The 13,344-nt window shown below is 30.0% G+C and overlaps 1 protein-coding gene across 2 annotated transcripts; it reads right to left on the bottom strand.

The window, feature by feature from the left end:
• Window positions 1–10,306: 10,306 nt before the first annotated feature.
• Window positions 10,307–13,270, bottom strand: LOC112294938 (uncharacterized). 2 transcript variants are annotated; one of them, XM_024545951.3, is made up of 3 exons: window positions 11,719–13,270; window positions 10,805–11,357; window positions 10,307–10,566 (listed from the first exon to the last, which is right to left on the bottom strand). In XM_024545951.3, exons 1-2 carry the CDS (start codon window positions 12,255–12,257, stop codon window positions 10,829–10,831), a joined length of 1,068 nt encoding a protein of 355 aa, XP_024401719.1. In that variant the 5' UTR covers window positions 12,258–13,270; the 3' UTR covers window positions 10,307–10,566; window positions 10,805–10,828. The 2 variants fall into 2 exon arrangements, with proteins under 2 accessions (XP_024401719.1, XP_024401720.1); XM_024545952.3 differs by having other exon boundaries at window positions 10,307–10,578; window positions 11,719–12,877.
• Window positions 13,271–13,344: the final 74 nt, after the last annotated feature.

The raw sequence follows: 13,344 nt of genomic DNA, 5'->3' as shown, positions 1-13,344 counted from the left end.
CAGCGCATGGTTTGGGTGGAGAGTGAGTGAGATGAGGATGTTGAGTGTTGTGGGACTGGGGAGCTGGAGTTTGGAATAATGGAGAGAACAAGCGTGAAGAAAAGCATGCATGTGAAGGGCGGTGTCGGTGTGCTTGTGGGACTGTGCATCTGCCGAACTCAGCCTGTTTTGGTGTGGGGACTACTTGTTCTGAAAAAGAAAAAAATAAGGGGGGGCTTTGTAATCTCTGTTTCCGTGATGAGAGGAGTCCTTTCGTTGTGGATGAATTTGGTTCAGTTTTAGTTCACTAGTTTCCATGTTGCAGCTGCCATGAGCAGAAACCATGGTTTTTGAAAGTCCAAAATAGGAAAAGGCTAGAGATTAGAAGTTTTGGGATTTTTAACAGAGAAACATTGAAGCAAGAATTATAAAAAGGGAAATGAAGTGGCAAAGGATGCAATGAGTTATTGACAAAAGATTAGGTGATTGACAACTTTTTGCGGCCATCTTTACAAGTTGCATGTGTTTTGTATAAATTGGCAATCATGCATTGAATGCAATATAATGAAACATCAAGATTCTTGAATTATCATATCTCAATTGATATAATTGGCATGAAAAATTTGAGCAAAAGAATATAAAAGATAAATTTTATTAATAACATCAAACAGAATTTGTTATATTAATACAAAAATTGGTCTAGTTTTGATGTGTGCTTTGTACATAAAACTAATGTCAGAGTAAAGATTTGTTACAATTTAGATGTAGTTACAAACATTGAGAATTATTATAGATGATTGAAGATGCAAGAATTCTAATATATCTATAAAAATAAAATTTTGGAATATAACTAATGTTTTGTATTATTTTAAAGTATCTTAGTTGAAGTTATGAAACAAAATTTATTTGTAGACTTATAAAGCTTTTATTTTTATTTTTCATTTTTATTTTTATTTTTTCAAGTAAAAAAACCATTGAAAACTTATGTTTTTGATTAGATAATAAGTAAAAAAATTATAATATTACTTAAAGTCTTATGTAGGTTTCATTAGGATTTTATTAGAATTCAATTAGGATTTACATAAGAATTGCTTAAGGTTTCATAAGGACTTTAATAGGATTTGATTAAAATTTATTTAAGATTTACTTAAGATTTCTATTTTTAATATTTTTAGTATTTTTTAGTTATTTTTTTAGATTTATTTTTTAAATATTTCATTAAGATTTATTTAAGATTTTTATATGTTTCTTTTATAGTTTCTTTAGGGCTTTTTTTGGATTTGATTAATATTTTACTTAAGATTATTAAGGTTTAATGGAATTTATTTAGAATTCTATTAAAGTTATTAGGACCTTATTGTTGGAATTTCCAATTTATCTTCTAGAACTAAATATTTGTTGTTATTAAAGACATATATATTTATTCTAATGTTTTCCTATATAATTAAATAGAAGTAGGTAAGAGTAGATTTATTTCATAATATTTTCTAGAAAAGCTTCTTAGAAGCTTTATAGACACTGCATTAATTTTACATGTGTTTATATTTGATTTGTAGGTTAGAAATTCGATTAACAAGTTAACCATGTGTTGGTGGCTTGCAGAACAAACTAACTATATGGTGCATATATAGAAAACTTGTCTTGCAAATTAAGATATGTATCTTACAAAGTCAATACATTTTGGAGGTCTTATAAGACATTCCCACATTATTGTATTACGTGTGTTCTTGCTTGAGAATACACTAGGCACCTAACTGTGGAAAGTAAGTAGAAATGCAAGAAAAATTCTATTAAGTATAATAAAATCTTAAATAATTTTAAGTAGATCTTAATAATCTTGATCAAACTTTGACCAATTTAAAATAAATTTAAAAAAGTTATAAAAGAAATATAAAGAATTCCTAACCTAATCTCAATAATAAAAAATAACAAGAATTTTTAAAGAAATATGAAAAATAAATCTTTAAATAAATAACAATAATCTTAAATAAATATTAGAAATAGTACTTAAAGAAATATTAAATAATATTTTTAAATACTAAAAATAGAAATCTTAATTGAATCTTAATCAATTCTAGATCAAGTCCTAATTAAAACTTTAATTTAATCTTAATCAAATCCTATATCAAATCCTAATGAAATCCTAATAAAATCCTAAATCTTAATTAAACCCTAGTTAAGTTCTAAACCAAACCTTAAGGAAATCCTAATCTTAACCAAACTCTAGATCAAATCTTAATTCTAACTAAATCCTAGACCAAATCCTAAGCCCTAACCAAATCGTAAACAAACTCTAAACCAAATCCTATAACAAAATAGAATCTCAACAACTAATGATCAAACTATTGATATCAATTGAAAATTTGCCAACTTCTTAATATCTTAGTTGAAAATAAGCATAAGAAAGATGAAATCAGTTGCACTTACTAATTGAGAAAAATGCAAGATAATTCAATCAAGTCTTGGATAGCCTTCTACTCCAACCATAATGCCAAACTCCAAGTACCAATATTTCCTTCTTGAACTATTGAATTATTCTCAAATTTCACTTAAACTTTAAAAATTGAATATATTATCTATAAAAAAAAAAAAAAAAAAAAAAAAAAAAAAATCACTTCAATCCAATCGATAGATTGCTAAAGATTTCAGAAATACTCTTTGATCCTCAAACTCCAATTTTTGAGACTTTAATCCACTAAAATCCTCACATACTTCAATCTAACTATTTGATTGAATTCAAAAAAATTATATACATTTACAACTAACACACCAATACACTATCCAAAATTCACCTATACTTACATCATAGAACTTAAGAAACCATCAAATTTATAAACATATTTTTATTTCTCCAAATCTAAACCAACTGAGAACATTACTAACTTTAAAAATCTCTCATAAGTTCAATATTGATTCAAATGACATGAAACCAATGCTTAAAAATCTCTCCTTAAGTCCTCTTTCAAATTCCATTCTTTAATCTCCAAAAGAACTTCAAAGTTGCCATATAGGTACAATTTTATGCTTCAAGCTCTGATTTTGATCCTTCTTTATTCTTGTCAATGCCTTTCTAGTCCTTAGTCTTATTTCAAGACTTTTTAGTCTTCTTGTCTTTGACAATAGCCATTCTAATTTAATATTATATTATCTTTGAGTGATTTTTTAGTCTTTTCAAGTGACATAAGAGTGTATTGACATTTTAATTTTTTGAGGTTCATATCCTTCATAATTTGACAAGGGTTCTAACTCATTGTTCTTGTCTTGTTTTAGAAGTAAGTAGATTAGCTCACTTCTATTGTTGTATTTGAAGTTTGCAAATTATCCACCTTTAAACAAACTATTTATTTTTCTAATATTGATTTTTTTTCTTAAAAAGAGTGAATTATCCCTCTTTGTAGAAATTTTTATTAGAGGTTGCAAATTATCTTCTTTTAATTTAACTTGTGGATTTGTCAAATCATTTGAAATGGAAAGAAAAATTATAGAAGTTACACTTGGTAGAAGTAAGAATAGATTTACAACTATTGCAAATCTTCACAAATTTGTCAACACTTTTACAATGGAAATTTCACGCATCACTAACACCAATGAAAGAAATACTAACTGTTTGCTTGTGGAAGAAGTTCACAATTTGTGTCAAGAAGTTGTACAATTGAAAGAAGCAAGTAGATTGACTTCACAACCAAATCCATGAAGTTTTACTTCTATAAGTATAATAAAGACAAGGATTAATATATCTGAGAAGTTTGATGGAACAAGAACAAAATTCTAAGGATTTTTGTAAGTTAAGTTCTACTCAAAGTTACATCCCTTCTAATATTCCAATGGATTTATTCAAGTTGGATTCATAGGTGCACTTTTATTTAGAAGTGCTTTCTCTTGATTTATATTTTTGATAAAAAAATATTCATAATGCTTTTATGATTTGAATTCATTCCTAGAATTATTTGTAGCCACATCCAAAGGAAGTGATTGAAAAAAAGTAGCAATGATCAAGCTCTTATATTTATATTAAGGATCACAATTAGCCACCATATATGCTACTAAATTCCAAAACCATGCTTATAAGGTGGATTGAAATGACAAAGCCCTTATCAATCAATTTTAATATGGATTAAAGGAAAATATTAAAGATTTATTATTAACAATATCAAAAGTAAAATCTTTAGAATAATCTATTGTTAAAGTTGTTGGGTACAATAATTGATTATTTGAAAGGCATTAAAAACAAAGATTTGGTTGAAGAAGAATTAGTCAAGTAATGATGACAATTCTTAAGTTTTCAAAAATTAATTCATCAAAGCAAGAATCAATGCAAATTGATATGGTATGTTTTAAATTTTTTACTAAGCAAGAAAAGACTTATTGTTGTGAAGAAGGTTTGTATGTATATTGTAAAAAATCCAAGTACACTACTCAATATTGTCCAAAGAAGCAATACAATCACAAAATAAAAAGCATGGTTACTAAAGAAGACAATATATCAGAAAATGAGTTTCTTTAATTACAATAGGCACCATGCAACTAGAATCTAATGTAATTCCTAGTAAAGGTACTATTTTCTCTTCAAACCCCTCACCTTATTTTACAATAGAAATTTATTTAAGACAAAAAATTACAAAGCCTTAGCCTTGTTGGATTCAAGACCCTCAACCTATTTTATAGACAAAGACTTTCCTAAAAAACATGATATATTCCTAATTAAAAAAATAAAATTTATGCATGTAGAAGTAATAGATGGTTGTTCATTATTATCTTGAGATATTAAATATGAAACTATTCCTATAGAAGTAGTAACTAGTTGTGATAATAGATTAACAATATTTAATGTGATTAGATCTCTTTTTAATTAATTATTTTAGGATTATTGTGATTAGAAAGGTATAACCTTTAAATAGATTAGAATTCTTATAATCTTAATTTTTTCCATAGATTAGCCTAATATTTTGCTAGAAAAGCAAAAATCTATAAGATTGATACATCTAAACCATTATTGATAGGTACAAGAACTTTCACACATGTTGCAAAAGAAAGATCAATTTTTGTTATATACACTATACATATTGTTGATAGAAAAAAGATTTTAAATAGTATTCTAAGCCAATAATAGAATTATTAAGATTTCTTTCTAAAAAAATATAAATATTTGTTCAAAACATTATATTTAAGATTTTCCATCAATCTTTGAAAAGAAATTCAACCACCATTTGAACCAATCTATAGTCTCTTACAAAACGAGTTCCTTACACTCAAAGAATACATTGATGAGAATTTGGCTGAGAACTTCACATGCCATTCTAAATCTCTAGTTGGGGCTCCTATCTTATTTGTGAAGAAAAGTAGCATGAATAATATTTTTTGTAAATTTCTTGACAATTTTGTTGTCTGTTATTTAAACAATAACTTGATCTATTCTAAGAAAATAGAAGAACATAAACTTTATATTTGTCGTATATTACAAAAACTAAAAGATATAAGATTACATGCTAAGATAGAAAAGTGTATATTTTATACTACTCAAATTGATTTCTTATGATACATCATTTCAAACAATGGTCTTATCATAGATCCTAAATAGATTCAAACTATTATAGATTAGAAGATTCCAAAAACAATCAAAGATGTGCAATATTTTTTAAAAAATCCATTTATTATCAAATCTTTATCAAGAACTTTTTTCAAGTTGTGGCCCTTCTTATACACTTGACTTGTAAACAAAAATTTGAATGGAGCAAAGAAACTGAAGCATCTTTTGAAGCTTTGAAGATAGTATTTATTTTTGCACCAATTATATATTGTATCAATTTTTCAAAGACATTCTTCATTGAAAGAGACCAGATTTAGGATTTAGGATTTTGGATTTAGGACAAATGGAATGGGTGAATTAAGTTTTAAAGTAGTATTTAATATACACCATTAATTATCATCAAGATGATTGGATAATTCTTTTACCATTAATAAAGTTTGTATACAATAATTTGATATATTCTTTTACTCAAAAAATACCTTTTTTTATCAATTATGGTTATCATCTATGATTTGATACTTTTGACTTTTCAAATATTAATAAACTTATGGTAGAAGATTTGGCAAATTATTTGACATAGCTATATGCAACAATGAAGGCACAATTAAAAGAAACTCAAGAACAACAAAAGATCAATATATATGTCTATCGCAAGGAATAACCACAATTCATTGTGTATGACAAGGTATAATTACTTTATCACAATGTCAAGACTACTTGTCCTTGTGACAAGTTAGATTATTATAAGCTTTGATCTTTTCTTATTTTTGAAGAAGTCAATTATAATATTTATTGATTATATCTATCGTAATCTATAAAGATTCATTGTTTATTCCATATGTTTCTTCTTAAGCCATATAAGACAATGAAAATCTCAAGAAGAAGACAAATGCCACTTCTTCTTATAAAAGTGGATAATAATCAAGAGTTTAAGATTAAAAAAAAAAAAAAAAAAAAAAAAAAAAAAAAAAATCTTAGATTTAAGGTAGTACTAAAATAGATCAAAATATCTTGTTCAATGGCATAGATATGATATTAATTAATGTACATGGGAATCAGTAAAAAAATTGCAAATGTAATAAATAATATTGAGGCTTTTTATCAATAACATCCATCAAAACCATGATGAAATATAGCAAATCTTTGCTATAAAAGAAACAAGATCTAGAAAAGATAGCATTCTACCTTCTATTCTTGTTTGTAACTTTTGTGTATTTATGATGTTAAGGAGATGAAGAACCAATAACCAACAAATTCAACTCAAGAGCTATCACTTTTTTACTTATTACATGAAACATTGTAATTATCATAACATTCAAGATGACGTAATTAAGATAAAGATCTTCAAAAGTCACATGTCGTTTTTCAAATAAATGGCAAGATATAATGTATTTGGTATCACAAGCTTAGAAGAGACTTCTAATACTTGGTGATTTTATTAGAGGTAAAAACAACTCTTGATAATATTTCAAATATTTTATTTGAAGAAAGTTATAAAGACCTCAACAACGATCAAATAATAGGGTGATCTTCTTATTGTAATATAGAATACTATTGATGGCTAAGAAGACCTATTAACCATCTTCAAAGAGAATAAAGATCAAAGTATGTGGCAAAGATAATTTATTGTATCTTGGATATCTTCAACATATGATGACCGCTCTTTGGAAAACTTGTTCCTAGAAGAAAAGAGTAATACCAAAGACATATATATTTATTCTAATATTTTTCTATATGATTAAGTAGAAATAGAAAAAAATAGATTTATTTCATAATATTTTTTAGAGAAGCTTTGTAGAAGCTTCAAAGACATTGCATTAATGTTACATATGTTTGTAGTTGATTGGTAGGTTAGAAACTTCATCAACATATTTACCACATATTGATAGCTTGTGGAAGAAGCTAGTTATGTAGTATACACATAAAAAACTTGCCTTACAAGTTAAGATATGTATCTTGCAAAGTCAACATGTTTTCGAGGTCTTATAGGACATCACCACATAGCTCATAGTTAAGAGTATATACAGAGGCAAGAATGAAGCCTTCTTCACTCTTTTTAATGTCTTTCTAGTCCTTAGTCTTGTTTCAAGACTTTTTAGTCTTCTTATCTCTGGCAATAGCCATTCTAATTTAATACTATAGCACCTTTAAGTGATTTTCTAGTCTTTTCAAGTGACACAAGAGTGTATTGATATTTTAATTCTTTGAGGTTTATATCCTTGACAGATGCATTTCTTAGCAAGGATTTGCATAATATAATAATATAAAATAGAATATAAACATGTTAACTAAATTTGATGTATTAGCTTTTAATGCTTAAGAAAAGAAGACCATTAAACTTATATATGAGTATTCTTTAATTGGCTTCAATCTTCATTAACATTTTTATCAAGTAATAGTATTTTAATATAATAATGTACAAAATATTATCAATTATATAACATTAGAAAGAATATTAAGGCATAATTAATTGCATAAAAATCTAAAATATTAAAATAATTATATTTAGAAACAAAATCTTACTTAAAATAGTAGACTTAATATATAAGCCATTACAAAGTAGTCTAAAAGCATCATCAAATATATAGTATAACATTTGATGAAAGTAAATACTTTATTTTTTTTATAAAGTTTAAATAAGGTCCTTTGTAGAACAATTGAAGAATATGGTTTTGAAGCTTTTTTAAGCTTCATTTTTTACAAATGACATGATTCATATAAAGAATAATTGACAAGATATATCAATTTAAAGCCATCATATATAATAAAATCATTAATAATTTATTTAAATTTGATACATAATATTTTATTCTTTATTAAATTAGCTATGAAATTTAATGGTTGACTTTTCTTTATAACATAATAAAACCTCTTAATATACAAGTCAATTTTAATTGTCTACTATATTTGAATTTTTATTGTTCAACCTTCTATATTTTTTTTGTCAAATTATAAGATATTATCTTAATAGATTTTTTTTTTACATAAAATTTTAATTTTAAAAATATAATATTTATTTTTAGATATTATTTTAATTTTTAGTTTTTTATTTAATGTTATTTTTTTAATTATTCTTACATTAGAAATTTAAGTATATTGGGTATTTTATAGGAAAAAAACAAAAAATATTAAATTATATTTTATAAATAATAAACTATTTCTTAATTAATACTATAAAAAATCTCAAATAATTATCTTAATTAAATAATAAAATTACTTAAATAAAAAATATATCCTCAATAAGCACAAAATCTATAGAAAATTGTTAATGCTACATTTCCAATGGATATTACTATATTTTACGTGACATCTTTATAAACAATTAGCTTATAACATGCATCTTTCTTTTTGCACATATTTCCTTGCTTTGAATTAAGAAACATTTGTGATCAAGAGAGAGACCACAAGTAATTTATGAAAAAAACAAGTTGGAAGCTTTTTAAAATAAAAAAATAATATATTTTTCTTAAAAATTATTGAATTTAAATTAGTATTTTTTATTTTATTTTATTTGGCTACCAAAAATTCAGAAAATATATATATATATATATATATATATATATATATAATATTTTTATTACTAATAAATAGATTACAACATAATTTGCAGAGAGATATTAAATTAATAAATATTAATGATAATATTATTTATATATATTTATATATATGAATGTTTGGTTAAAATTAAAGTTTCTATCAATTCTAGATTTTTTTTATTTTTGGTAGTCACTTATTAAAAAATATGGATATTATTTATTTATTTATTTATTTATTTCATTAAGCTGCCGCAAATTAAATTAACAACATACTTTAATAGAATTTTGTTATATCCACTATCTGTTTTGAAAGCCTATAAAATTATCTAATATGTTAGTCTTAAGTAATTCTTACATTAAAGACTCTAACCATCGTTTTATAAAACAATGTGTTGGTTATTTTATTATTTTATTTTTTATAATTAATTCATGAAATCTAGTAATTTCAGATTTTTAAACTAATAATTTAATATGAACTTTTTATTTTGTAAATTTACATGCACTTTGAGAAACCAATACTAGAACTATCACTTCTCTGATTTCCCTCAAAATTCAAATAAATCAAAATTTGAACTCTTATTTCCATTTCAAATACTTACATATCCTTTTATATATTTGATACCGCTGAATTTGTCACAAGTTCAAATTCCCGCTTATCCTCTTGTTCTTCAGAATTCTATTTTTATGTGCATTCAGTGTTTTTCTTTTTCTTTTTGCATGCACATTTCAACAAAAGGTTTAATGATGTACTATATTCAATATTTTTTATTTCGTAGCTCATTGTTTTACTTAAGTTATATATATATATATATATATATATAGTCATCGAATTTATACCTCAGAATAGAATTAAAATAAATTTTTGAATAGTAATTGTTACAACGTGAATAAAACAAATCAATGTACTTAAGTGAAACTTTTGAGATTTTAGACGATTAAGTAGTATTGATAACTAATTCTCAACTAAGTAGGAGAAATGTAATCTTCACAGTTATATTTCATGTACAAAGGTCACACAGCAGAGGAAAATTTCTTGAAAAAAAACTGTACTAAAAGCAATATCATATCCCACACAACATCAAACAGCGTCGTACTGAAAAGTAGAAGATGACATACTTGGGTCAAGCCAGGATGTAGCAAACGACCAAGCCAAACTTTCAAAGAAAACTCGCAGAACTGGCGAAGAATTGAACAAAAACAAAAAAAACAAAAAACAAAAAACAAAAAAAATACAGAATTCTCCGTGTGAAATGTGCAAGCCATGAAACTCAGTAAAAATGATTGAATAGATGAGAAAATCTCCGTAACAATTGCACAGTCATGCATTCTATTGTACTCATTTTGAGCTACGATTGCAGCACATACTCTACATGTGGGAAGCTACTTCTCCCCATCAGACAAGCAGCTAGCCTAGAATTTAAATGTCCCCACGTCTCTTCAGTGCAGTGCGGCAGAATGAAACAAAAGCTCAATATCAAGCAAGTCCCCCCACAGAATGTGCAGATATCCGGATTTGGGTCGCAGCTGCAATGAACACTAAACAAACTTCAACACAATTGAAAGAGAGAAAATGGCTGAGGAAAACAGTAGATATCATAGAATGCAAGTAACGAGCAAAACAGACACAAATCCAATTTATCAAATTAGAACACAGAGACGTGTGCAATCGAAAAGAGGCAGTGAGTGTTTCGAGGGTACTGATATAATATCATATTTGTGTTTATGTAGATTATGTTTTTAACAGAAAAGTCTCGTAACTTACCAAAAATATTGTTGTTGGTTACAACTATGAAAGGCCTTGGCGGCTCAGGATGGTTCTCCTCAGTGAGGACTTGATTTGCAAGAGCCGACGGTGATGGTTGTTGGGATCCTCACCGGCTCCAGTGAGTTCATTCACGAACGTCAGAGCAATGCTGAGCAGTTTGTTGACGTGCTTGGCCTGATCTCCGGTGATTTTGTCGCTGCCGGGGAAAGGACCAAGATCGTCGATACCTTCTTGGCATGTGTCTTGGTTTGTCATTGCAGCACTCATGGAGCTTAGCGCATCTGTCCCGGCAGTGCCAGGGGCCTGGGCATCCATTCCTGCAATAATGTGCATGGATATGTTGACCAGGTCGAGTGCTTCGCTAAACACTTCAATACATTGTTGAAGCGCAGCATTGTCGGGATTGACGGGCGCTAATCCCTGTGCCAGGATGAGAGACTCGTTCATGGCGTGTGATGCCGCTTCCATGGACATTAAGGTCCATTGCTGAAGGTCCACCTTCTTCGAATTCGGGTTGCTCGCGAACACGGTGAGGCAGACGGTAGGGTCTCTGAAAAACCAAAGATGTCGCAATTCGTGAATAGAGGCACCCAAACGTTTGAGGATTAAATAGTTGACGCATCACACTCTACTCAAAGTTAAAGGATCAGAAACCTTCGCCTTTCTGAGAACCTGTTAGTCCACACATCGAAAGATTGCAATATTTGACAAGAATGCTCTAATCGAAAGTAAAACAACGAAGCATACTCTGGTACCAACATCAGAAAGACAAACCCTATAAAACGAAACCATAATGAAAGGATTTCTCTTCGAATGAAAGCCCCGCGACCTGCGTTGTACACGAGGACATTTGACAACGTAAGATGTAGAAGTTGTGATTATTAAGTGTAACATAACGGAAAAGGACTTACATTGTTTTGTTGCAAATGGTTTCGTAGCGGACTTGATCATAGGGCGTCTGATGAGTAGAGGGACCAAACGCGGGTGGGGGAGCGGAGATCGAGGGAGAGGGTGATTGACGAGATGGTGAGGGAGATGGTGAGGGAGATGGTTGGGAAGATGGTGAAGGAGGTTGTTTAGGAGATGAGACCGGGTCCGACGATGCCTCAATAGTGGGAGCTGGTGGTGAGCTCGCCCATCCATCTCCATAACCAGAATCTTCTATGGGACTAGGAGCGGGTGATATTTTTCCGTGCTCATGTCGAATTGGGCTGCTATCGGAAGAAGTATCTTGAGCGTTCTTTTTCCCGCCTACAATAGTTCCACTAACGATGGCCGCGACGGCAATGAGAACAATGCAAAAACTTACAGCGTAGCACCGCGACCTGCCTTTCGACCTCCTGGACATAGGTACATCGAACTCAGACATCTGCAAGCTGGTCTCTAAGCTCGCATACTGGGTAGAAGAACTGAGTAATCCAGCACCGCGTGAATCCTCTAATCTCATCATCTTGGCAGTATTTACAGACGAATCTCGTAACCTCGTCAACTGATCAATGAACTAGTAGGGGCTGCAGCTGCAACTCATCAGGCCCAAACCCGCACCATAGCCAACTCAAACGTCAACAACTGCTTCCAAAATATCAAAACTGGAGCCCGTAGAATGATGTAGAATGCCCAGGTACACAACCTTCATCAGCGCACTTTGGATCCGAAACACATTGAATACCCGAATATTCTTTCGCGCGCACAAAGAAAATCCATAAACACGAATGGTTTATCAAGTCGTACAGCTCCTACCCGCGTCCCCCGTGACGTCTTCCTGAATTTCAACGAAATCTTCACGAATCCAAGCCAAAAACAAACTCACAACTCATCAATCTACACACTATAAATGCGCTACGAGGTTTTGTAGGCTACGCAGACCCGGTCCAAAATGCTCCACCTGCAATCAAAACGTGCACACAAAAGCCAGAAACCATCGGTTTCACCGCAGCGCTCAGGCGCAGTGAAGTCGCTGTGGTGGACGATCAAATCACACTCACTCAGACGAGCGCTACAACTCTCAGATACAGTACCAGGGGAGATCAACCCCCCAAGTTGACATAACCTGGAGATGATTCGAAACCAGAAAAAGCACTACAAGGCAAACAAATCGGAGCCCTAGTGAGGAACAAAAGCCACTAAGCAGGTAGATCTACAGCGTAAAACGGTGAATCTCGACCAGGGTAAATCTTCGATGGAAGCATGACGGCGCAGGGTCCACGACACGGCGAATCTAACGATTCCTCGCTTCAATTATTACCTCCGTCTCCATCCATCACTGCAGCTCTCGTTGGAGGGAATTTGAGGGGGGGGATTCATGGGACCCACATACAAATCAGGACCTGCACTGCGGACTTCGATGGCGTTACGAGGTGCAATTGAGGACCGAACTTTGAGGGTGTGAGAGGTTCGGCGAAGTCTGGTCCAGGACAACCCATTAGCAAAGGGCGCGGTGAAAAGCTGAAATGCAGTGAGCGAGTGAGCGAGGCCAGAATGAGTTGTCTGAGGTAGACAAAATATAAAGTTGGGTGCCGGCCCCACTGAAGTGCAAG

Source organism: Physcomitrium patens, chromosome 18 (assembly GCF_059467195.1).
Source record: "Physcomitrium patens ecotype Gransden chromosome 18, ASM5946719v1, whole genome shotgun sequence".
In the NCBI taxonomy this organism is placed as follows: Eukaryota; Viridiplantae; Streptophyta; class Bryopsida; order Funariales; family Funariaceae; genus Physcomitrium; species Physcomitrium patens.
This window is presented reverse-complemented; position numbering and strand designations above follow the sequence as displayed.

Excerpts from the sequence above, each read along its gene's own strand:
- LOC112294938 (XM_024545951.3), bottom strand. The coding sequence starts at position 12,257 with ATGATGAGATTAGAGGATTCACGCGGTGCTGGATTACTCAGTTCTTCT. Across the intron at positions 11,358-11,718 it reads ACCATTTGCAACAAAACAAT|AGACCCTACCGTCTGCCTCA; the intron begins GTAAGTCCTTTT and ends TTGGTTTTTCAG.